The sequence below is a fragment of the Alexandromys fortis genome, unplaced genomic scaffold (assembly GCF_014885135.2).
Source record: "Alexandromys fortis isolate MF-2015 unplaced genomic scaffold, M_Fortis_MF-2015_v1.1 scaffold_213, whole genome shotgun sequence".
NCBI lineage: Eukaryota > Metazoa > Chordata > Mammalia > Rodentia > Cricetidae > Alexandromys > Alexandromys fortis.
This window is the reverse complement of record NW_026068093.1, coordinates 648,913-675,388: the sequence shown is the minus strand read 5'-3', so window position 1 is coordinate 675,388 and position 26,476 is coordinate 648,913. Positions and strand designations below refer to the sequence as shown.

The 26,476-nt window shown below is 46.1% G+C and overlaps 2 protein-coding genes across 12 annotated transcripts in view; one reads left to right on the top strand and one right to left on the bottom strand.

The window, feature by feature from the left end:
- Positions 1-26,476, top strand: part of Htr2b (5-hydroxytryptamine receptor 2B) — a 748,006-nt gene that overhangs the window by 626,068 nt on the left and 95,462 nt on the right. The gene's annotated exons all lie outside the window — the stretch shown is intronic.
- The window catches only part of Armc9 (armadillo repeat containing 9), a 137,292-nt gene that overhangs the window by 73,074 nt on the left and 37,742 nt on the right, over positions 1-26,476 (bottom strand). For all 4 annotated transcript variants that reach the window (XM_050123108.1, XM_050123109.1, XM_050123110.1 and 1 more), the window contains exons 11-18: positions 25,364-25,475; positions 23,209-23,301; positions 18,573-18,663; positions 16,926-17,049; positions 14,055-14,194; positions 12,419-12,495; positions 9,698-9,772; positions 3,942-4,032 (exon numbers count right to left, since the gene is read on the bottom strand). In XM_050123108.1, coding sequence (XP_049979065.1) covers positions 3,942-4,032; positions 9,698-9,772; positions 12,419-12,495; positions 14,055-14,194; positions 16,926-17,049; positions 18,573-18,663; positions 23,209-23,301; positions 25,364-25,475 — 803 coding nt within the window. The remainder of the gene's footprint in view (positions 1-3,941; positions 4,033-9,697; positions 9,773-12,418; positions 12,496-14,054; positions 14,195-16,925; positions 17,050-18,572; positions 18,664-23,208; positions 23,302-25,363; positions 25,476-26,476) is intronic.

The window sequence follows — 26,476 nt, the reverse complement described above, 5'->3', positions numbered from 1 at the left end:
AAGTTGCCTCATCTGGTCTCTTAGAGTAGACAAGCCTAAAGTGGCAGGTCTATGATGACAGAACATCATGACTTTCCCAGAGAGCAGGGGCGGGGGTACTGGCGGCACCTAGGTTCTCGAAGGCCAAGGTTCATTGTTAGTTTACACGGATGCACAAGTCCACAGTACTTGCTACCAGAGAATGAGCCATTTCCTCACCTGGCAAATGGGGAAAATATTGCTTACTCTCTCGGATTCTGGGAAAGGAGGGGAGGGAATAGCCAGGAGGATTTTCTAGCACACTGGAACTAAGGGACCTGGTCCAGGCACATAGCAGACAACACCCAATACGTTACTTTCTCCTCCGAGTAGCCTTCAACAGGCCATCCTCTCTCCCTCAGCATGGCATCTAGACTCCCAGCAGCACTCTCCCTTATGGAAGAGCCCAATTCCTAGTGGATGGATGGCTACTGACTTGCCAGGAAGCCCTGTCAGAGTTAACTGTCAACCCGACTGAAGTAAGAGATGCTTAGGAGATTAGTAAAGTTCACTTCTGATGCGGCTCTGAAGACTGATGGTTAATCTTGACTGTCATCTTGATGACACTGTGGAAACAAACCTCTGGGCAGGTCTGGGAGGGAGTTCCTAGACTGGGATAACTGGGTACGAAGGTGTACTTTAAATGTGGGCTGAGTTTCTGAATGAAAAGAGAAAGTGAGCCAGATGTGTGGTGTGCCCTTTTAATCCCAGCACTTGGGAAGCAGAGGCAGGTGGATCTCTCTGTTGGATCTCTGTGCGTTCAAGGCCAGCCTGGCCTACAAAGTGGAAAGCTAAAGCCCTTACACAGAGAAACCCTGTCTCGAAAAGCAAACAAAAAAAGAAAGGAAGGAAGGAAGAAAAGGAGAAAGTGGGCCGAGCACCCGCATTCTTCTCTCTAGTCTCTCTCGTCTCAGCATTCCTGACCGCAGATACAATGGGGTGAGCCCCCTAGCTCATGGTGCCATGATGGATTATTCCTTCAAACTGCGAGCTAAAAGAGACCCCCCCTCCTTACGTGTTTTCCTCAGCTATCTCATCACAGCCACAAAAAGGAACAGAGGACACTGAGATGATTGGCAGGGAGGGCCTGCCCTGAACATGGTGGCCCCATGCAGTAGGCTGGGGAGCCAGGCAGGGTAAGAAGGGGTGAAAGTGCAAGTTCCACTCTTTCAGAGCAAAGGTGTCTATGGCTGCTCTAGCTTCTTCAGCTTTTCCATGTGAACTCAGCAGTGATTCCAGGAAGTTTCCAGGCCTTTAGCCTTGGATTAGGGTCTCTCTTGTTCTGAGGAGTCTAGATTCTTGGACTGTGCAACTTCCAGGTTCTCCGTCTCTGTAGCAGGTAGACAATCACTGCAGGACAACCTAGCCTCCAATTGTGCAAGCCAAGCTAATAAATCTTTTGTAACACACTCACCCCCCACCCCCCCACACACACTCAAACATACATTTTCTATTGGTTCTGGGTAAACCCTAAAGAGATCTTTCCCCACCCACTGTTCTGGGTCCTAAGTCCCTGAAGGCAGAAGACCTAACTAACTTCTTCCTGCTGCATCTTCCTCATTAGATTTTACCCCTTGAAAGACATGAAGGTCAAGAAAACCTGAGAGAAGAAGGAAACAGGAGAGAGAGGGAACTAAAGACCATACTTGAAGAGACTTCCTAGCTTACCGAGAAAGGGGTCAGGCAAGCAGAAACTATGAGAGGCAAGCATCCATGCTGACACAGTCTCAGAAGGGAGCGTCCATACTGATTTCCTGGGCCCGAGCCAGCGGGACATAGAAGCCTGTCCCTTCACTGGTGCTTGCACAGTTGCACAGCCTCCTGACCTGCACCATGGTCTCAGAAGGCTGGCTGTCCAGACGGTGCTGTGCACTCTGCATTCGCCTGCATTTTAATCATCTAATTCCTCTCTGCCCACAGGCAGTCCTCCAGTACACCACGAGGAAATGCCTTCTCAAATGCAAAATAGCACTGTCATTATGTCACCGATTACATACTCCCTGTGGTCACATATCTTAAGGCCCTCAGTAAGGCGTGCTTTACTTTGACCCCCCAGCCCAGTTCCCAATCCCTAATCCTATAATCTCTTAATTTATTGGCTCAGACATCCTTACTACCCAGAACCCTCCAGACCTATGAACTAGCATCCCTTACAGGCCTCAGTTCCTCCTCCAGGGACAACCGTCTCCTCACTCCTCCTGAGTTGGTGCGTGCCTTACAAGGGCGCTCCCTTGGTAACTAGCACAGCCTGAAGTTGGGATTCTGCTTGGCCTTGCTTCTGCTGGATATACTGGCTGGCATCTCTAACCTTTCTCTGTGATGAGCTAGATCCGCTGGCTACTCTCACGGATGACTCGAGTCATGGCCTGGGCCTGAGTCAGGGGACAAACCTCCCACTGTTCTTGGCTACATATTCTGCATGTTTCTGCAGCAGGCTGAAATTTTCCTTTAGGTTCCACCTTGCTGGAAGAACCTGAGAATTTCAAAGCTCCCCTGCTCCCAGGACTGATTTCATTAGTTTGACATGGCCCAGACTGGGAACCATGAGTGGAAGATGGCTACCAGTGGGCACTTCCCTGGTGTGCTGGGTTCTTTGGAGAGATGGGGACATTCTTCCTTTTCTTGTGTACTGAATGGAACTGTGTACTTGGATTGCTGGTGCCAGGGAAGGCATGGGGAGAGACAGGTGATAACCTTAGTCCCCAGATGCTGGCAGCATCAGGGCCCCCTGTGTCAAGAGTCCACAGAAAGCGTAAGGGGCTTCCCTAACCCTCACACAAAGCTTCTCTGTTCTCTTGTCAGATGCGTATCATAGCAATGAAGGGGCTGGGAAGAGGACATGCTGCCTCCCTCCTGCTGCCATGTTTTTCTGAAATGGTGACATGGCAACATTTTCTACATGGTTCTAGAAAGACTGGTATCTGTTCCATTAACTGGCCACAGGACCTGGGAAAATTGCCCTTATCAGTGGGACAAGATTTAAGAGGGGACAGGAGGGGCTCGTAAAGAGGTCTTACAAGGGAAGAGAAGGCCTCAGAAATTGCTCTGACCTCCTTTTTGTTGACCACAAAAAGTGTGATAGTGTGATAAGAGATCTCTACTTTGATAAGAGATGTTAATCTGGACAATGTGGCCTTGACTACCTTGCTAAACACGTGAGGGGAAAGTGTGCGTGCACACGTACGTACATGTACACGTGTGAATGTGGAGGCCAGGAGTCAAGCTGCACGCCATTCCAGAGGAGCTGCCCATCTTGTCTGTTGGGACAGTGTCTCTCTGGGATTTAGGCTAGGCTGACTGGCCAGTGAGCATCAGTGATCTGCCTGTTTCCAACTCTCCAGTTCTGGGATTACAAGTGTGTGTCACCATGCCTGGCTTTTCTTACATGGGTGTTGCTGTTCAAACTCAGATCCTTATACTTGCACGGCAAGCACTTCAGGGGTAGAGCCAACTCCCTTACTCTCATATCGCCATTGTGTGTGTGTGTGTGTGTGTGTGTGTGTGTGTGTGTGTGTGTGTGTGTGTCAGAGAGAGAGAAAGAGAGAAACACTAGATATGGAACCCAGGGCCTTATGTAGGTCAAGCAGATGCTGTCCTACTGAGTTACACTCTAGTCCCTGGCTGAACTTTCTTGTGTTGAACTTGCCCCCACTACTTTCTTCAAACACTTCTTTTTTTGCTTGTTTTTATTTTTTGAGGTGGAGTCTTGCTATGTAGTCTAGGATAGCCTTAAACTCTTAATGTAGCCCAGGCTGACCTTGAACTCATTATGATCCTCCTGCCTCAGCTTCTCTAGTGCTGGGATCACAGGCTGTGCACCACCATATCTGACTCAAAAGCCTCCTGAATGACATCAGGCATCACAACCCTCCATGAGGAAGCCTGTGCACCTTCCTGACACATGAGTCTCCCGTGACACTGACCGGCATTCAGCTGCTTGATGATGAACTCTATCTGGCGGATCATTTCAGCGTTGCCCTCTTTGATGAAGCATCGCAGGATATCCTCCATTCCCTAGGAGCAGAGCAGAGACAACAAACATTTCAGGGTTGTGATGGGAAGGACCGCTTTTCAGCAGGGTAGTTTCATCTAATCCAAAAGATATTCTTTTCTTCTTTTGGGGAAAGGATATTTAAAATAAAAATCATCTGCTTGGTATTAAACATTTCTTTTAAAATTCACAATGAAATTGTCTTCTTCTTGGTTGACGACATTATAATACACTTAGGAAAAGCTGAAAAGACCATGAGCTTGCACTGTATGCCTCTATCCCCGTGACTGTGGTTCATGTACACCACTGCCTTTAGTTTGGGAAACGTGGTTTGGGGAGGTGATTCCTTTCCCATGTTCTCCCTAAGTTTATACACATTCTCTTAATTTTAGGATCATTTGTGATCTTTGAGAAGCTGAACCACATGTTTTAAACAGAGGCTTTTCCAAACAACTGTAATTCCTATTCTATCAAAAGAATGATAGAGAGGCCAGGGAGATGGCCTGGCCGGTAAAAACACTGGCTGCACAAGCCTGGTGACCTGAGCACAACCCCTAGAACCCATGTAAAAAGGCAGATGCGGCAGTGCACAGCTGCAATCCAGCACTCCTACGAGAGACCACAGGTGGAAGCAGGTGGAAGACAGGCTACAGCAGCAGGGCAGAGGCAGAGACGAGACAGACAGACAAGCAGAAAGGAAAACCAACTCATGAAAATCGTCCATGGACATTTCCATGTGCTCAGGCCACCCCACGTTTCAAATAAATAAATTAATGAGATTCTTTTTTGGTTTTTAGAGACAGAGTCTTACAATGTAGCTCTGGCAAGCCTGAAACTATGTAGACCAGGTTAGCCTTAAACTTAAAAGAGATATGCCTGCCTCTGTCTCCCAAGTGCTAGAATTAAGGTCACGAGCCACCATGTCTGGCTTTATTAAAATTTTCAAGAAAGAACAACAGAGATGGACAGATGGCTAGACAGTTAGTAGCACTTACTGATCCCACAGAGGACCCAGATTTGACTGCTAGCACCCACATGGCAGCTCACAACTGTCTATAACTCTAGTTCTAGGGGATCTGACACCTTCTAACTTCCTTGGGCACCAGGCATGCAAGTACATGCACATACATGCAGGTAAAACATTCTCATCCAAAAAACTAGAAGAAAAGCCATACAAAATTATAGAGTTACTACACTGTGCCACTATAACACAATGGCACTAGAATTTCCCACTCTAGCTAAGAGAACTTAAGCAAATTTGGACATAAGATACTAACTTAGACAAAGTACTATTCTTCTTCCTCCTCCCCTGAAGCACTGGGATGTGCGCGTGTGCTCTGCTGGACCAAAAAGATGTTTTCTAGGCACCAAGAAGGGAAGCATAACTAAGAATGAACCCAAGACAGAGCGACCGGCGTCCAGAGAGGCTGGCTCACTGGCAGGCAGGCAAACACCTGTCAGACTTGCCTTTGAATTTGTGGTGACATGAGCCAATATGGTTTGTATTTTATTGTTTTCAATTTAACTAGTTGATTAATCTACCTATCATCTGTATACCTCTCTCCTTCTCCGTCTCTCCCTCTCCCCCTCTCTCTCTGTCTCTCTCTCTCTCTCTGTTTTAAAGACAAGGTCTCACTATGTAGTCCTGGCTGTCCTGAACTCACTATATAGATAGACCAGACTAGTCTCAGTCTTGCAAGGGTCCTCCTGGACTAGTGCTTCTAGACTATCCTAATTAAAAGGAGAACATAGCAAACATGATGGCTCGCCCTAACAGAATCAAGATATTCCATACAGCTTTGATCATGTGGGATTTGGAATCAGCTCTGAGTCAGGTCCCATTGCTACCTTACTTGAATCACTCAACTTCACCCAGAGACAAGATATATCATTGGTACTACTTCTGTAGATGTCTGTGTCTCTCAAAAGGTAAGGCCTGTATGTAACTGTCTATAAGACCTGAGTGTTTCACTTGTGCAAATTATACCCAACAAATGCTGTCTAGTCCAATGGATGGCACAAAGGGGGTGCTTAGTGTGTGGTGAAACGGCACCTGCTGGGTCTGGAGGGACCTGTGGCTCAGGTGAGAGAGCGCAGCTGAAGCCCTGGTGTAATGAGGTGTCCCAGAGGGCACAGTGAAAGATCCAAGGGCTGAGCCAGAACCTTAGAGGACAATGGCACTGCACGCCTAGAGACAGTAGACCATGAAGGAACAGTCTGCAAGAGAGGACCAACTGATGGGTGCCCACACTGCAAGGGCAGTGTTTCAAAGAGGACTGAGAGACTGTGGGTCAGTTCGCTATCTGAGCTTGTCCTATAGCCACCTACCACAGTCTGCCTTAGTTCTTGGCTGCCAGAATTCTTCCCCTCTTCCATCCCCACAAGGGTGCGTTAGGGGCTATTAATAGAAGACAGTCATATATGTGTTCAACCTCAACATGCCAATAACCATAATGGTTTCTGAGCAGTTTAGGAATAGCCAGAGACAAAGAATTCATTCAGACTCTTCTCCCAGAGGCACCTTCTGTGAGGACTATCTTTCCATCCCTTTACAGGTCACTTTAGTCTACTGGCTGTCATTCCTACGTCTCCAGCTTAGTTAGCACGTGGAAAACAAACAGCTCACCATCTGTAGTTAGGAGGATTGTTCAAACACTTTCTTCATAGCAAACAATCCAGTGAAAAGCTTCACATATTTTTTTAAAACCACATATAGTAGGTAATGTTTAATCTAAATTATAGAAATGAGTAGACATAAAAAGTAACAGTATTCTGCTGGGCGTGGTGGCACACGCCTGTAATCTAGTGTTTGGCAGGCAAAGGCAGAAGGACCAAAGGCTCCAATCCTCCCTGGGCTAGAGTAAGACCCTGCCTGTAAAAATAAACAACAAAACCTGGTATTTCATCCTAAAAGTAACAGCCTGGCACTTCAGATAACCTGCATAAACAAGGTAGGAAGGATAGCAGGGACTGTCACTAGCCACTTGGATGTCTCAGAACACACAGTGCCAAGCAGAAAGAACTAAGGAACTCAGCTCTCATTAAAGAAAACACTGAAAACGCAGACTGAGTTCTACCTCGGTGGAAATGCCTGGATCAGAGAGGTTTGGATTTCTTAGGTTTTTGGGACATCTGCATATACATAATAAGATAGATATCCTAAGGATGGAGACCCGGTATAATGAGAATTCATTTATGTTCCACAGTTTCACATGCCTTCTATATGGAGGCTCGGGATAATTTTACATAGTATACCTATATAACATAGTATATAGTCACACACGTACACGCACGCACACACACAACCTGTTGTTATTTTTGAGACTGTCTCTCTGTATAGCCCACACTGGCCCCAAGCTCATGACCCTCCTACTTCTGTCTGCTGAATGCTAGTGCTGTGTACTAGCCAACATGGCCCTACAACATTTTAACAGTTTTGTGAATGAAACAGCTTCATGGTGAGAATTTTCCATCTTTGGTTTCATGTCTGTGCTTAAAATTTCTATTTTGAGCATTTTAGATGTTCTTTTTTAATTAGTTGGACTTTGTTATTGAATATGTTCATTACTAATTCTTGCATGTATGTATACATTTAAGATAACACATATGTTTAAAGATTTTTTTTATGTGTGTGTGCATATGTGAATGTGTGCATGTGTTCATGCTAGCCACATGTGTGCTCTGAGGCCAGAAAAGGACACTGGAGTTACAGGTGGAGATGAGCTGCCATTTGTATGTGATGGGAACTGAGCCTGGAGCCTCAAGAAGAGCGCCAGCTGCTCCTAACTGCTGAGCATTTCTCTGGCCTCTGTAGTCTGGATTTTTGCATGAGGACTACTCAGCTTGTCCCAGCAGAGGTGACAGTACAGGAGAGAAAACAACCTAATATGGCCAGCTTGGACTAAGTTTCTCATTGGATTAAAGACTGCATTAGTGCTGGGATGGGACTTAGTGGCCGAGTGCTTTCATAGCCACTAAAAGCCACCTCAGTTTCACCCTTGGTACTTACTTTGGGGAAAGGGAGAGGGGGAGAGAGAGAGAGGAAAAGATGGGAAGAGGGAGAGAGGTTTAATTTCTGGTGCGATACTGCAGCACAGGTGGAAAGCCAGGTGCCCCTGGCTGTGTGACTCTAGGCAGGAAGGAAACGGACATAGCATAGTCAGTCCTTCAGGGACATCTGAGAGGGTTAAGTAGGAGGAGGCACCTGTCTGTGGGAAAGAGCAGTGAGTACACCTACTGTGTGTGCACGCGCATGATGTGGGAGTGTCATATATCCATCTGTTGATTTCATTGGTTAAGCAATAAAGGAACTCCTTGGCCCTGATAGGTTAAAAGATAGATGGGAGGAGGAAACAGAATAGAATTCTGGGCAGAAGAGGAAGTGAGGTCAGACTCTGCTCTGCTTCCAGAGGGACCGAACAGCTCTGCTCTCTGGAGCAGAGACACCATGATGGACGGAGGCTAGAATCTTCCCGGTAAGCACACCTTGGGGTGCTTACACAGATGATTAGAAATGGGCTAAATTAATATGTGAGAATTAGCCTAGAAGAGGCTAGATAGAAATGGGTCAAGCAGTTAAATGAATACAGTTTGTGTGTTGTTATTTCAGGCATGAGCTAGCCAAGCGGCTGGGGTGTTGTGGACGCAGCCCCGCCGCTCCTTATTTCAACACGCGCACGTACCACAGTGTGCATGTGGAAGTCAGAGGATAACTCCCAGGAATTAATTCTCTCCTACCATTCAGGTTCTGAGGTAAAACTCAGGTTGTCAGTCCCATTGTGGGGTGTATCCACATGCAGTTCTTAAATGAATCATGTTTTCAACAGTTCAACTGTGACATGATTTTCGAAAACCAACTAGAAGATTTAGTAATTCTCTTCAAAACAAAACCAGTGTCTAGAATGTTCTTGTGGTCTCCTGTGTTCTGAGTATGGACACACATCTAATCCCTTCACCACAGAATTTTTTATGTACACAGTTACTCAGGTTTTATACAGCATCAGGAAAAAGGCCACAGCTTTAGTGGTTTTGCTGGCTAGCTTTAAAAACAACCATCCTCTCAAATAAGACACTAATCACCCAGCCATTGTTGTTATACTTCAAATATGAGCACAAATGCAAACAAAGTAAGTAAAACTCTATTTACCAGCACCTGAGATGCAAACCAGCTTATAAACAGCCAAGAAACACCTCCAACACTGCAAAAATAAGCTTGCTAGAATTTCCCCAACACTGTAGCTCTTTAACAATTACAATGCAGGGATCCTTGTGAGATTCTGATAAAACAACAGATTCTCCCTTGAGAAAACCACAAATCTATCTTTCACATACAGTTTTAGGGAGTCTGTAAGCTATGTAAGCTGGCCCTGAAGGAAAGAAGTAGCAGGAGCCTCTTCCCCGCAGCTCTGACTTAAGGTGCTGAGAGGAGCTTTTGAACTGCTCAGGGCTTTGTGTGTGTGTGTGTGTGCGTGCGTGCGTGCGTGAGAGAGAGAGAGAGAGAGAGAGAGAGAGAGAGAGGCGGGAGGGCGGGGGACAGTCTCACAAGAAAGTCTCATGTGAGACAGACTGGCCTCAAACTCACTATGTAGCTCAGGCTGGTCTCAAACTTGCAGCGATCTTTCTGCCTCAGTCTCCCAAGTACTGAGGTTACATGTGAACTGCTATGCCCAGCTCAGCACATCCTCTTACCATGGCTCTGGCCTCCTCACGAATGGATGGGATGGAAAGAATGCTGTACAGGGCTCCGTTCACATACGGCTGTATCTTTAAGAGGAAAAAAAAGACCAGTCATTTTTTGCAAGTTTTCAAATACTAACAACTCAGTGGCCATATGCCAGCCTCAGGACCATTCAGGCTTAGGGGAGAGCTGGTGTCCCTGTCTCCAGAACCCAGAATGAACATTTCACATGAGACACCTCATGTGTTTGTGAGGGCCGCAACTGAGTCCAAATTCAAATCCACCACTCCCTCTCCATCTTCTTCCTGCTTAACTAATGTCAATCCTAGCATTCTGGTCACCCAGATTAGAAATGTGGGGGTCATCAAGGATTCTATTTATCCCCAATATTTCCTCTCTGAGCCATTATTGGTAAGAGCCCTTGCGCTTCCCCACATCTGCTGCTCCTGTCCGTGCTGAGATGTCCTGTCATGACTGGGGATACCTTGTCTCTAAACTAGATCCCACTTCTGAAGCTTTCCCTGTGAGCCAGTTACCATGCAGCTGAGCCTTCCTGCCTTTTCAATGCAATAAGAGCCTTTCTCTACACCCCAAAAATACTAATGTGCAGACAGATATGAGCATCGTTCTCCTGACGACTCTGAGTCTCATCAAGCCCAGAGCTATGTAACACAGGACACACGGGGCTCCCTCTATCTGTTGCAGCCCCCACTCTTCCAGCTTCTAAAATACACATATGTATTTGTGTACCTTTTCTTTTTTGAGACAGACTTGCTTCGACTTGTTACAGAGCTGATGATGACCCTGAATGTCTGACTCTCCTGCCTCTACCTCCAAAGTCCTAGGGTTAGGAGCATGAGACACCACGTCTGGTTTATGAGCACTGGGGAGGAAAGACAGGGCTTTCGCATGCTAGACAAGGGTTCTATTGCTCTTAAGCAAATGCACTGGCAATAGCCGATGACAAGAACTAACTCCTCAGGTCTAATCCATTTGCGTTCCATTGAGTCACAGGAAGAATGAGACCCTGCAGCACTCACCTGCCTGAGGTAAACACAATGGAGAAGAGTCCCGGGCAGCAATTAGGACAGGACTGAAGTAGTGAAAACCTCCCTGACTTTGAAATATAAAAGGCCTGCATGAACTGAACAGCCACCTAACATCTACCCGCTAAAGACACCTGTGTCAGTGAGGTGATGCAGCTGTAGAGAATGTAGCTGCACATGAGATGAACTAGAGCAGAGCTGCCTGTTTGGAATGGGAACAGATGCGCGGCAACCTAGTGCTCCTTTTGACCCAAGAGTCCTGCCAGTCGTGCCTGCTGAAAGAGGCCCTCTGTCAAAATACGTCTAATTTTGGATGAAGCTTCAGCTGCCAGTGAAAAATCTTGCCATCATCCCAGTATTCTGGAGGCTGAGACAAGAGAATCACCAGTTTGAGGCTGGCAGGGGCTACATAGAGTTATGGCCAGGCTGTGCTTCTTTGAGATGCCATTATTTCTGGAAAAACATTTGTAAAAACCAAGTGAGAGATGAATCATCCAGAATTTTTTGTTTGTTTTTTTGAGACAGGGTTTCTCTATAGCTTTGGAACCTATCCTGGAATTCTTGTAGACTAGGCTGACCTCGAACTCCCAAGAGATTCGCCTGCCTTTGTCTCCTGAGTGCTGGGATTAAAGGCGTGCACCACCACCATCCGGCTTTGTTATGGTATTTAAAAATGGCTAGAAAACCAGCTGTGTGGTAATGAGGTCATTCTGCAGGGCAACCTGAGCCTGGCATATGCTGTGAACTGGCAGCCTTGAGGGCCACATACCCCATGGAAGCTCAGTGTGGGGTCTCATGGGACAAGAGTGGAGCTGTCACAGAGGACAACAGTAGCAGCAGAGCTGGAAGCCATCAAAGGCCCGCCCATGAGGAATACGATATGCACCAGGACATGGTGAAAGCCAAGGGGTACTGCAGTAGTGAGGCTTAGAACAGGAGACCCAGGACGCACATAGAAAGTTCCCCAGAGAACAGCCATCACCTGATGAGCTCTAGGCTGAAATATGTAATATGTAAATTAAGTTCACACAAACATAGCACCAGAGGTACTTTAAGGGCACAAGTGTCCACAGGCAACAGTAGAGGAGATATGGGGTGGGGGTGTTAATGTCAGGGGAAGAAACCTGAAAGTGAAAGTGAGGTGGGACAAGGACCTGGCTACATCAGTGAAATATTTCAGATTATACAAGATGTAAAGTTGCTTACAAAAATGGCCAGAGGATGGGTTGGAGAGTCTTATCAGTGCATAAGATGCTTGCTTTACAGGCAGAATGACCTGAGTTCAGATCCCTAGTAGCCATGTTAAATCTGGGCAGGTATGGTGGTACCAATAATTCCAGCACTTGGGAGTTTGCCCTGTAGATCCCCCGTCTCTGCCTCCCAAGTGCTAGCAGATGGGAGATCTCAGGGCTCCATGCTCTCATGGATCTTGCCTTAGTAAAGAAAGTGGAGGGCAATCAAGGAAGATACCCAACATCAAATTCAGGCCTTCATGGACATCCACACACACCTGCAATGTCAGACACTTAAACACACACACACACAGAGGACCCTCAAATACATGGAGGAATATACATTAAATACAGCACCTGCCCAAAGCCAACCCCTTGCCTGAAAGGTCACAAGCACCCAGGTCACCATTACAGTCCCCCAATCCACCCAAGGCAAGCAGCACTGCCTGAGTACCTCATGGTTTTCATGGCCAAGGAGATCTGAAAGGACTTTCAGCACGAGCCCTGCCACTTTAGCACACATGCTCTTTCCTGTGGGAAGCAAGGCAGAGGAAAACACACGTCAGACAGGAGAGAGCTGTGTGACAAGCTAGTCACTCAGTCACTCTGAGCCTCAGTCTTCTCCCTTTAAAAACAATTACAATGCTGGTGGGTTTGGTGACACACGCTTATAACCCAGGGAGGCAGAGGGAGGAGGGTCTCTGTGAGCAGGACTACATAGAGAGGCCCCATCTCAAACAAACAAACAAATAAAAATAGATTATTAGCACCTGCTCCAAAAGGAGGTACAGAATTAAGTAAGCCCACAAAAACCCTGGGAACTTGGAGCTGGTGGTGGCCATGACAACGGTTCTAATATAATGTGCTATGTGGGCATACTGTATCACCAAACACATCACCAAACTGTAAGCACGCTGATGCCAGGAAAGGTGGCTGGGATCTGAGAAGCGTGTGCAAGCTGGGGTTCCCACACAGGCTATGTCCAGAGCAGAAGACTGCGCAGTCACCTACTCCGTCAGCAGCACACGCGTGGCTTGGGCAGAGCAGGCGAGCCGCTGAGCCAGCAGACTTCTCACCTACCTTCCTGCAGACCCTGGAGGATGGAGGCAGCCCAGCGAGTGTGTACAGAAACTAAAACTCCCATCTCTGTTGAGTAGGTAAACATTTTTTGGTTTATTTTTAGGGTTCTGCTTTTGCTTTTGAGGCAGAGTCACCCTAAGCCAGCCACCAATTTGCAGTATAACCAAGGAGTATAACCTTGAGCTTCGATCCTCCTGTCTCCACCTTCTGAGTGCTGGGATTACAGGCACGCACCCCCATGCCTACTTTATGACCTAAGGCTTAGTGCATGCCAGTCAACTGAGCTCCAGTCCCATAGGTGAGAAGCAGCTTTTGGTGCCCTTATGAACCTCCAGCTCCAGGACATGGAAAATACTGAGCAGGCAGCATGAATTAATGTCACTACTCCTGCACCAACTTAATCCCAGAGGATGTTGGGAGCACACCTCTCTGCCTCCAGTGGCAGGGATCATAACTCTTAACTTCCTACCTTTGAAAAGTTCAACAAAAAGCCGGGCAGTGGTGGTGCACACCTTTAATCCCAGCACTCGGGAGGCAGAGGCAGGCAGATCTCTGGGAGTTTAAGGCCAGCCTGGTCTACAGAGCAAGTTCCAGGACAGGCTTCAAAGCTACAGAGAAAGCCTATAGAGAGAAGAAGGAAGAAAGGAAGGAAGGAAGGAAGGAAGGAAGGAAGGAAGGAAGGAAGGAAGGAAGGGAAGGAGAAAAGTGCAACAAAGATGAAAGAAATGTCACTGCATTTACTCTTCTCTTCAGAAGGGCACTTCACGAACACAAAACTGCTGTAGATTCTTCCAAGGGTAACATGGTACTTTGGCTTGAAGCACTTGCTAGCTTCATACCTAGCTAGAAATGCTTCACTGTACTAAGTTTTCCATAAGGGAAACAAAAAGCAAGCCCTGCTGAGCTCCCTGGGAATGCAGATTTGTAGGCAGGTCTCTCCAGCCATCCTCCATAGCAGGACATGTGTATCTGGGTGTGTGCGTGTGGGTAGGACTGAGGGGCTGTGACACCTGCACTGCGGAGGCAGAGGTTCATGAGCAACGCCACAGAGTATTCCAGTGTGTAGTCAGACAGGCAGTCGGGGTCCTTCAGAAGGTCGATCAGCCAGAAGATGAGGCCGTCTCTGATCATTGCCGTCTGTAGCGGGCGCCTAAGAGGAAACAACCTTCCTTATTAGATGGATTAACTGGCAAGGGACTTTCCATGGAAGAATGTTCCACGTCGCAGATGGGATCAAAGGAGTTATGAAAGACAGACTCTGGGGAACACCCTTAAGGCCGCTCAACTGGGACATGATATTTTAAAGAATGATTGAGCAGTAAGAAGCACCTCCCACTTTGAAAGTCTCCTTTGCAATATCTAAAGCTAGCAGACTTCTACTTCAAATACATGTATGTCATTAACAGCTTTGGCTTACTTGACCCAGGCAATCGGCCACAGAAATACTACTTTGAAAAAAAACCAACTTGGAGGGGCCCATCTTCCATGATTCCATGTGCTAGACATGCATAAGACAGAGCTACAGGAGAGATAAGGGAGGCTGGCTAGGGCTGCGGATGGAATGGAGAGTGACGACAATTCATGAGAGCTTTTTCTGGAGAGACAGAAATGCTCTAAATTAGGACTGGTAAAATGGCTCCGTGGGTGAGTGATCCCTGGACCCACATGGTGGAAGGAGAGAACCGATCCCTACAAATCATCCTCTGACCTCCACAGTACACACATATAAATAAATAAATAAATTAATAAATAAATTAATAAATAAATTAATAAATAAATGGAAAATAGGTTCTACAATCAGGTTGTGATGGTTGCAGAACTCTGCAAATCCGTGAAAACGAGACTTGTCCATTTATAATGGTGACTTCAGGGGCTAGAAAGATGGCTCAGCAGTTAAAAGCATTGCTGCTTTTGCAGAGGATCTGGGCTCATTTCTCAGCACCCATATCATTGCTCAGAACTGTATGTGTAACCCCTGTTCCAGGGGATCAGAACTCTCTTCTGACTGCTAAAACATGTGTTTCACCAGGCACACACATGTTACACATACATACACACAGGCAAAATGCTCATATGTGTAAAATAAAACAATTTTTCTATGGAAATAAGGTTCCACTATGTAGCCTTGGCTGGCTGGTACTCACTATGTAGACCAGGCTGGGCTCGAACTCATTAGAGCTCCACCTGCCTCTGCCTCCCAATTGCTGAGATTAAAGACATGCACTACCGTGCCCAGCTAAGTTGTTTTTTGTAAAAGGTTCTAAGAAAACACTGGATCTGGTTCAAAAAGAACACGAAGGGCTGGGCGGATGACTCAGTGGTTAAGAACACCTGCTGCTGTTTGGGAGAACTCTGGTTCAGTCAGGCAGTTTACAGTCAGGGATACAATACTCTCTCTGCCCTCTGGGGGCACCAGACACGCACACGGTGCACATACATACAGACAAAACACTCATATACATAACATAAATTTAAAAAGAAATACTTAAAAAACAGAACAGAACATGACTTTAAAGTTATAATGTAGCACTTCCAGGTCCTGCTAAGTCCAGGCCCAGACTCAGGGTGGGCTTCTGGGATGTGCCAAGGAGGGAGGCCCCCAGAGGACTAAGGGGGAACAACCTGACTGTGTGTGTTTACCCTTACACCAAACACTGGCAGTAATGACCCGACACTAGCTAGGGGAAGGCAACTGTGTACTCACTGTAATGTCTTTCTCCAGCCCAGCAGACCTTAGATTAGAGGGGAGTTTCTAGCTCTATCATGAAAAGTCATATACCCTTTCTTACGTGTTAACAGAATGATAACATTTGCATTCTAGGACGTCATGAGAATTAAGTAAGAAGTAAGTGGTGCATCAGACAGAGGTCTGATCTCCAAAATATACAAAGAACTCAAGAAATTGGACACCAAAAGATCACATAATCCAATAAAAAAAATGGAGTACAGATCTAAACAGAGAACTCTCAACAGAGGAATCTAAAATGGCTGAAAGACACTTAAGGAAATGTTCAACATCCTTAGTCATTAGAGAAATTTAAATCAAAACAACTCTGAGATTTTATCTTACACCTGTAAGAATGGCCAAGATCAAAAACACTGATGACAACTTATGCTGGAGAGGTTGTGGGGTAAAGGGAACACTCCTGCATTGCTGGTGGGAGTGCCAGCTGGTACAACCCCTTTGGATGTCAGTGTGGCGATTTCTCAGAAAATTAGGAAACAACCTTCCTCAAGACCCAGTAATACCACTTTGGGTATATATCCAAAGGATGCTCAATTGTGCCACAAGGACATGTGCTCAACTATGTCCATAGCAGCTTTGTTTGTCATAGCTAGAACCTGAAAACAACCTAAATGTCCCTTGATCAAAGAATGGATAAGAAAGATGTGGTACATTTACACAATGGAGTACCTTGCAGCAGAAAAAAATAACAATAGCTTGAATTTTGCAGGAAAATTGATGGAGCTAAAAAACATTATTTTGAGTGAGGTAACCCAGACCCAGAAAGACAATTATCACATGTACTCACTCATAGGTGGTTTTTAAACATAAAGCAAAGAAAGCCAGCCTACAAACCACAATCCCAGAGAACTTAGACAACAATGAGGGCACTAAGAGAGACTTACATAGATATAATCTACATGGGAAGTAGAAAGCAGAAAAAGACAAGATCTCCTGAGTAAATTGGGAGCGTGGGGAAGGGCTGGAGGGGGTAGAGGAGAGGCAGGGAGGGGAGCAGAGAAAAATGTAGAGCTCAATAAATATCAATAAAAAATAAAAAAAAAAGAAGTAAGTGGTGGTTCAAACACACACACACTAACATGGTGCATGCCACTCTGAGCTCATGGCAGAGACTGACCAATGGCATGGTCCTCACCTGAGGCTGAACTTCTGCAAGGCCCCAAGGACATTCTCACGAGTGATGACGTCCTTGTCTTCTTCCTTCAGCCTTCCCTCCAACATGCGCAGCACCTTTGTGTTCTGGGCTAGGTAGAGTCGACCTAAAGAGTAAAAATGGGCCAGAGAGGAAGATGGGGAAGATGTAAAGAATTAATCTGGAGAAGATTTGCACAGGATACACTAGAAAGTTCTAGAAGAAATTATTCAAGTGTATTTTTTTCTGAGCCAGGTATGGTGGTACATGCCTGAAAGCTCAGTACTGGGGAGCCGCAGCAGGAGGACTACAAGTTTGTGGCCATGCTAGTACCTGCGTAGGGGGTCCTGTCTCAGAACAGAAGCTTACTCAGGCAATGATCTAACCAATAGAGAAAAAGAGGAATGGAGCTATGCTGTGCGTCCCCGGACCTTCACAAGACCTGCTTCCGCCACACTCTCCTCTTCCCTTTGGACATGCTCAGGGCCCGATGGAGGTGGGGCCCTGTCTAGGACACGTTAGTAAGTGCAGACTCACCACTGACCTTTCATAGATTTCTGCATTGACACATACCAATTTTAAATAGGATTGTTAGATGAAGAGCTCTCAGGTATACACTGGCTTACAATAAGTGTTTGCCAAACAAATGGGATAATGAATTAAATAAACATGCTGATTATCATGTATTCATAATCTGAAAACTTTGTTTATTCACATTTAAAAAAAACCACCTCAAATGAGGCCAGGGGTATGGCACACAATTCCAGCACTCGGGAGGCAGAGGCAGGTGGACTACTGTGAGGTCAAGGCCAGCCTGGTCTACATAGAGAGATGCAGTTTCAACAATAATTAAAAAACAAAACAACAACAAAAATCTCAAACAAATAAGAATGTAAGGCAATCATCCTGGGTGTGTACAGTGTGTGTGAAATGCACATCTGTGAATGTGGGAGTGTGGGTGCCAGATGCACACATATCGGTCACAGACATTTTCACAAGTCAGTTCTTTCCTTCCACCTTAGTTTGAAGCAGGGTCTCTCTTGCAGTTCCGCCAATGCTGTGTTCTCCAGGCTGGCTGTCCCACAAACAATTCTGTCTCCACCTCCCATCTCACCCTAGGAATGCTGGGATCCGCATCTGATCTGCTAGTGGGTTCTGGGGATCAAACTCAGGTCATCAGGCATATGCAAGAGCTTTTATTAGCTGAGCTGGTTCGCCTGCCCAGACAATGGCCCTGTGTAAAACTGACTTTTAATTCAGCTACAGCATCTTAATACTTCTGAAATTTTCAAATCCTTTAGAGACTGTAGGAAATTCTAGTGCTTGCTAGAATATGCTTTACTTGTTTCAACAAACTTATTATGGCAAGTAGGAATTATAGAAAATGATCTACTATGCAGTTAAATACAATTTAACTAAGAGTTATAAAAATCTTGGGTATTGTAAAATAAACTCCAAAGGCATGAAAACTTGCTCTGACAGAAACTTAGACAATTATCTTAAGAACTAATTTCCCAAGAGATGTTAGAAGAACAGAAATAAAATGAGGAGACCTGGACTACTTTAAGCAACACTGGGAAACACTAATTTCACAGGCATGCCACGTGGCTTTGCCAGGGATGTTCTGCTTGGAGGGAAATGTCACCTCACCTTCAGCCAGGGATGCCAGGGCGTTGATGAGCCTGGCCATGTACTGCCGCACAGCTTCGCTCTTGGAGTGCAGCAGCTGCAGCACGCTCCTCTGCAGGGAACAACATTGAGAGCCAGCAGTGAGGGGAGGCAGAGAAGGGACCATGGCCCCAGGCCTGCCTGACTCCAGGGCAATAGGCTACAGCCACACACTTCCCCTGCAGCTCCTGATTTCCAAACAGTACTTGATGAGACTTGGCAAAAGGAAGTTGCCCAAATTTCTAAGTTTCGTTAAGTATGCCAAGCACCTAGAACAACAGGGCACATGCGGTTGCTGCTGCTGCTGGCTTTCCAGATGAGAGAAAACACATCTAATTCAGCCCCCTCCAAACATGACAGGACTACAAACAAATGGCTTTAAAAAAAAAAAAAGACAAATTCTGATCTTCCAGCACAGCAACAGGTAGGAGGTGTTATCATGGGAGGCTAACACAGAGTGTCTCAGCATTGGGGCACACCAGATTCACATGAGCAGGGAGTTACCAAAATACAGACAGGAAGCCATCATGATGGTGCATGCTTGTCACCCAGTACTTGGGAAAACAGAGGCAGGACAATCGCCAATTTGAGGTCAGTCCAGGCTATAGCAAGATATTTTCAAAAACCATGGCTATAGGGCTAAAGAAGATGGCTCAGCAGTTAAGAGTACTTGCTGCTCCTGTAGAGGACCTGGGTTGGGTTCCTAGCACCCACATGCCAGCTATCAACCATGAACAACTTCAGTTCCAGGGGATCTGATGCCCTCTTATGATCTCCTCAGACCCTGCATACACATGGTGCACATACAGGCAGACAAATATTCACACACATACACACAGACGCACACACACAAACATACACACACACACAAATAAAAACAATAAGATCTTAAAACAAACAAACAAAAACAGTGGTTGGGATGTAACTTAGTGGTAGAGCACTCATAACACCCTGTGTTCAGAAAGGAGCGAGAGGGAAGGAGGCTGGAGAACATCAATTCAGGAAAGAGAAACAAGGAGGCATTAGAAGAAGTTTGGGGAAGCAAGACTCCTGTATGGTAGCTCTGTACTGGATGTAGAGGGTTCCAACTGGACTACGCTCAGTGAAAGAGCCATCTGCCATCTCTGAGATGTCAACTGTCCCTGTATCATCTTTATTTAGGCAAATTTTCAATGTAGGGTACAATACAGAGAACTTATAGGTCACCAGAGAACAGCTTGAAGAGTGTTCACAAGTGAACGTGTGCTAACAGGTAACCAAGTCCAGAAGCCACATTCCCACAGTCCAGGGACCCTTCAGACACCCTTCCAAACAATTCTCTCCTGGCTTCTAATATACATTAACTCTTGCCTTGCTTTTTGCTTTTGTGTGTGTGCACATGTGTGCATGAACATGCATGTGGAGCCCAGAGGTGTCTTCCTCAGCCACTCTGCAGCTTTGTTTTTGAGACAGGGTCTCTCACAGAGCCTGAAACTCGCTGATTTGGCTAGACTGCTGGCCAACAACCCCCTGGGATCCTGTTTCTGCCTCCCCAGCAAGATTGCCTACCTGTTGCCTTCTTTTTTTTAATTTTTTATTACTTTATAAATAATACCAATCCAAATTTCCGCTTCCTCCCCTCCTCCCACTTCCCTCCCTCCCTTCTTTTTTTTTTTTTTAACTTTATTTAACTTTATTTCATGCGCACTGGTATAATGATGTCAGATTCTCTGGAACTGGAGTTACAGACAGCTGCTAGCTGCCATGTGGGTGCTGGGAATTGAACCCGGGTCCTCTGGAGGAGCAGTCAGTGCTCTTAACCACTGGGCCATCTCACCAGCCCCCTGCCTTCTTCTTAACCTGGGTGCTGAGAACCCATGCTTGCACTTTACCAGCTGAGGCAGCTCCCAGCCCCAACATTGCCTGTTCTTAAAAAAACTGTGACTGGCAAAAGTAAAATGTTTATTACAGAAAACACTGATGCCTGGTTTAAGATCTTAGTCCAAATCTCAATTTCATCAAATCTGCAATCAGGTGGGAAGACAGTCTCAATGAGGGGCTGCCTAGATCAGGATGGCCTGTGGGGGATTATCCTAACTGATAGGGAAAGCCCCATTTTAACTGCGGGCAGGCCCAGTTCCTGACCAGGAGATCCCGAGCTGTGTGAGAGTGGATAAGCCAAGCTGACCACAAGCACTCACACGTCCATCTCTCTGCTTGACTGTGGATGTGACTAGCTGGGTCACGGTCCTGCTGTCTAGATTTGCTGGCAAAGATGGACTTAAGAGTGAAAATAAACTCTTCCCCAAGCTGCTTTTGCCACAGTATTCATCTCAGTAACAGAAATGAAACTAGGCTTGGACATTATACTCAGCTCTGAGCCTCGACTCTGACTTGTAGAAGAGATATGACCCGGCGTCTCAAGGTGTAAGGATCAACCAAGATCTCTTAAGGAAACGTTCATAACAGAATGCTCTGTGCAAAGAAGCTGCTCCTGGATGTAAGATTTCTTCCTTTCTTCCCCTGGTGGGAGTTACACTGGCTTCTCCGGAGTTAAACTACTTTTAATGTTTAGCTTTAAAGTAGCTAGACAGTCTGGGCTCCACTACTCATTTACTATGTGCAGAAGTTTTAATTTTACAAGGGATTACAGCCAAGAGATTGCATGAATCTCAGAAGAAACTTTAGACTTTTAAATAAATTTGAAAACTATCATAGACTGGGGACTTTTGAAGTTGGACTGAATTCATTTTTGCATTATATGGCTACAAGCCTTTGAGGCCAGGGAGTGGAATGTGGTGGTTTGAAAGAAAATGGCCCCCAAATGGAGTGGTACTACTAGGAGGTGTGGCCTTGCTGGAGTGGGTGTGGCCTTGTTGGAGAAAGTATGTCACTGTGGGAGGGGGCTTTGAGGTCTTTTTTGCTCAAGCAATGCTCAGTGTGGTACTCAGTTCACTTCCTGTTGCCTGTGGATCAAGACGCAGAACCCTCAGGTTCTTCTCCAGCACTGTGTCTGTCTGCATGTTACCATGCCCCACCATGATGATAACGGACTAAACCCCTGAAACTGTAAGCTACCCCCTTTTAATGTTTTCCTTTGTAAGAGCTGTTGTGGTCATGGTGTCTCTTCACAGCATTAGAAACCCTAACACAGGATATTATAATTTTTATAAGTTGGGATGTAATTTTTAAAATTTGGCTCTTTCTCTCTTTTCTTTCCTTCTTCTCTTTTCTTTTAGACAGGGTCTATGTAGCCTGGACTACCATGTAGACTTTTGCCTCCTTCGCTCTGAGATTGGTTTTGTGGCTACTTCTTTATAAAGAAAAGGGGTTGCCTAGAAGTTCCCAAAACGCTAGAAGTTTCTATTTCTTATGTTTTTGGTTGTGAGCCTGGCCTTTAATGGCTGAGCCATCTCTCTGGTCTAAGTTTCTATTTCTTAATTTAGGTAATGGAATAACAACTTCAAAATTTTCAAATATTTTCGATATTAACTTCTGCGAATGGTAAGTGGAACTATGGATTCGGAAAGACAATAGTTCTTGCATTAAGGAAGCAGGCTCTTGAGATGCACACATAATGCTGCAGAGTTAGATCTGTCAGATGTCTACAATGACAGAAGTTCCTTCAGGTTGCCGATGCTATGCTACACACTGAACTCTGAGGACCACTAAGGGAGAAATAGCTAGCCAACCAGTTCAGTTTCCCGCCCAAACAGCCTGATCCATTTTGGAGTCATGGTGGCCCAGCATCTGCATTACCAAGGAGTCTTCTGACCCGGCAAGTTGTCTTTAGAGAACTTTAAGTCATTCCTTCTTAGAAACAAACAGGGGTGAGGATGAGCTCTGTTGTATAGTATGCATGAAGCCCTCAGTTTGATCCCCAGCACCATGGAAACCAGCCATGGGCACAAGTCTATAATCCCAGGGTCCAGGAGATTGTAGAGGCACGAAGTTCAGAAGTTCAAGGTCAGCTTCAGCCCACACAGAAAATATGAAGCCAGCCTGAACTATGTAAGATCCTAATACAAAGGGTTGGAGAGATGGCTCAGCAGTTAAGAGCACTGACTAGCTTTTTTTCCAGAGCATAGGATATAATTCTTAGCACCCACTGCGGGTTCACAACTGTGATTCCAGTTCCAGGAGATCTGACACTGCCTTCTGGCCTCCACAGGCAGTGCATACATGTGGTATACATACATGCAGGTGCAAAATACCCATACACATAAGATTTTTTAAAAAATCTTAAAAATAAAAGACCCTAACACAAACAACAACACCTGAACAAAACAAACAACAAAACAAGTAACATGTGCTTGAAGGAACTACAGTCTTCAATGGCTGCAGAGATTGTAGCACTTAGACAAAAAACACTAATGCAACACATTGACTTTGAATTCTGAAAATGGGAGGACGGAAGGGGGCGAGGGAAGATGAACAGAAGATCTGCAGAGCCCATCAAGGCACCTGGCTTGTTTGGGAATCTCCAGAACTGAAGAGGAGGTCAAGAGGTGAACACAGACCTCAAGCAACTGATAAGCTCATACTCAAAGGTCAGCACACTGACAATCAAGAGAAACCAAAGCCTCAAGTCTGCTAAGTGCTTCCCTACTACAGAAGGCCCTGGCCCCCTCTTACCGACCTGGTTGTGGCTGTGACAATCCAAGAGGTCATTGCTGATATAGGCTTGCAGGACCGTCTCCCTCTGCTCTCCAGGATGGGATGTGGTCAAGCGCTGCAAAGAAAAACCAAATTACAAACTTCTACAGAGGCAAGAGCTAGGCCCTGAAGGGTGAGCAGATGGTCAAGCAGCAGGGAGGAAGGCGAGTGTGTGGAGGGGGTGGGGTGGGTGTGGCCTAGCTCACAAAGTGGGGCCCAGGCTACCTGTTGAAGGCTCTCAGTGGCCCTATCCTACAGGGCCTGATGAGCAATGGCTGGGAGGGGGCAGATGGGAGAAAGGTTGGTGAGCTGGTTGGAATTTAGGGAGCCATTAAATCTGCTTTGCTGCCGTATATATTTGTGTGATATCCACAGAAGAAAAAAGCTTGGGTGGGAAGGTGTGTGTGACGTGCAGGTGCACGAGGCAGTGTATAGTTAGGACAGGAGAAAGCTGCGTCCCTGACAAATGGGCAAATATGCTTACTTTTCCAGGAAAAGCTTAAACACCCAGACAAAGGCCAGAGCCAACAGACACAACACACAGGAGGAAGGAGAGGCCTTCAGGGGAGGAAGATGCTGCTGGTTGATCTGATCACCACTGAAGAGGGGACTGCTGAAGGACTGTGCCAAGAATGTCACATGGGGAATTCCTGAGGAGCCAAGAGGCTGCATGGGGCCCTGGAGAAGAAAATAGGCACAGCCACTGAATACCCGCATGCCTTCCTGATTATCTGGTTAAGATGCCTGCTTTCTTCCAGCAAGAGGCCCAGGGACGGCCGACTGAGCCAGTGCTGGGTGGCAAACTCAGGCAACCAGGTGAGTGTGGTAACACCAACAGACACAAGCAAACCAGGGTTGGGGCAGCTCTTGATGATCACTCAGGCTTCCCGCCCACCCTGGTCAGCAAGCCCCTACAAACAGAGCAGGTACCAGGGGGTTCTCCCCTTGGGTCCCAAGTATTCCTCATAGTTCCCAATCAGGCAGAGTCCAGGAAGCACCACCAGATGCTAAGTACCAGTGAGGACTGTTTCCACTCAAAGGTAGGGAAGCTGCTCAAAGAATTCTGGTACCAGTGGATCCTGAAATACGGGGCCCACAAAGGAGCTTGACACTACGCTATCGTGAGTTAGAATACGCTCTTTGGTGAAAGGTTTTGGTCAGTAATTCTCAAAGTGAAGTTCAGAAAGCTCTGGGCATCCCCCCCAACTTTCAGAACTGGAGGGGACATGACAATTTTCACAGTGACTACACTAAGATGCGTTCTGCCATGCTCCTGACCACTTTCTCAGACTGTGTAGATGGGACACTAGGAAGCCTAACACAAAAGCAGGGTTTGAGAACCCGGAACCCTCCTCGGGGCACACAATGAAGACAGTTACAGAGATGAACAACGCCACTCTGCACACATTTGGTTTGTTTTTTGAAAACCAGTTATTGCTATTTACAGGGAATGATAAATTCTTAATTTTTCTATTCTAATTTTCTAATCGTATAAATACTGTTAAGAGAAAATCCACATAAACAAAACTCTTTGGGGGCCTCAAAACTTTTTGAGGGTGTAGGGGGGGTCTGTAACACTTGAAAACCAACCACTGGCTTCAACTGGTCAACCTAAGGACTAAAGAATGGGAATTCAGTTGAGGCCTACCCAGTGGGGCTAAACCAGCGGTCTCTGGAGTTGTGACTGGGCTCTAACAAACATTAAGGCTCCTAGCTGATTTTAGCACCTGACCAGGTAGGGGTTGAACAGCAGTGGCAGCCACAGTCCACATGCAGGCAACGGTAACTGACACCAGTACAGAGTGCTTTAGATAAAGGCCACGGACTACTCAGGAGCTGTGGGTGGAGGTGGAGCCTCACTATATAGCCCTGGGCTGGGCTGGACCTGGTGTGTAGACCAGGCTGGCCCTGAACTTCAGAACTGTACCTACCTCTACCTTCTGCCAGCTGGGAATAAAGGCATGTGCTCCCATACCTGGCTAGAGCAGCTTTTAACCCCAGGTCTTGGTGGCAGGCAGCAGGAAGGGATCTTTAACTGAGGGATTATGAGTTACCAGCCAAGTTACCAGGTAGCCAGCCAAGAAAAGCAGTGCTGAGTGTTCCCTGTTTGTTTCTAAATTCGAGGGGACGATACCTACCCAGCGCAGAGCCTGCAACAAGAAGGCTTTCAAGCGGTCACTGCCCCAAATCAAATCCTTCTTCAGTTTCTCATAATCCAGGGAGGGCAGTAATGGGACATCCTTCAACTTCCTACTCAGCATCGCAAGTTCAAAGAGAAGAAAAAGGGCAAAGGGACATGTCATTCCATCTCCCGAACTCAGATATTGATGAAAACTCAAGGAACTATCAGTGGCTCAAATGCCACCACAACTGTGGGCTCACAAAATAGACAGAGCCTTCTTCCACCGGGAGCCTAGCATCCAGGCCCCCACCCAGCTCAGCCGGCTCAGCCCTGCATGATGGATTTTATGTAGTCTAAATTTATTTCTTCTTAGATTTCAATGGCATACAAATTTTCCATAATAAGACAAAATGCATACTAGGTTTTGTTTTGGTTTTCGTGTTCCAACAGGGTCTCATTGTGTGGCCGAGGCTGCCCCTCCCACCTCAGCCTCCCAAGTGCAGTGATTACAGGCTGTGTCACTCAAGGCCAACACCCACACCCATGCTGACCTTCTGCCTTTGCTAACTGCACAGGGCTTGTGGAAAATGTTAACACTGGGAAGTCTTGGGGGGCTGGAGAGATGGCTCAACAGTTAAGGGAACTGGCTGCTTTGCAGAGGACCCAGGTTCTATTCTCAGTACCAACATGGCAGCTCACAACCATCTGTAACTCCAATTTCTTTTGGCCTCTGAAAGCACTGTGTGCATGTGGTATACATATAGGTGAGCTGGGACACACACACACACACACACACACACACACACACACACGCGCGCGAACACATTTTCAAAAGAGAATTTTTAAAAAGAATTTTTGTAATCATCTATTTACATCTCAAAATTACTATAACAAACTGGGTACGTGGCTAATACTTATAATTTCAGAACCTGGAGGCTGAGGCAGGAGGACAGAATTTATTTCTAGAGAATATCAGAGAAATAAGCCAATAGTTTTTTGCTATTTCATGCTACCTTATAAGAGTCAATATTAAAAGATAAATCTAGTTTAGCATTATTTATAATCATTGGTATTTCCTTCTTTCCATATACACATGTAGTTGAATGTTTAGTTAAATTATCTTGAATTC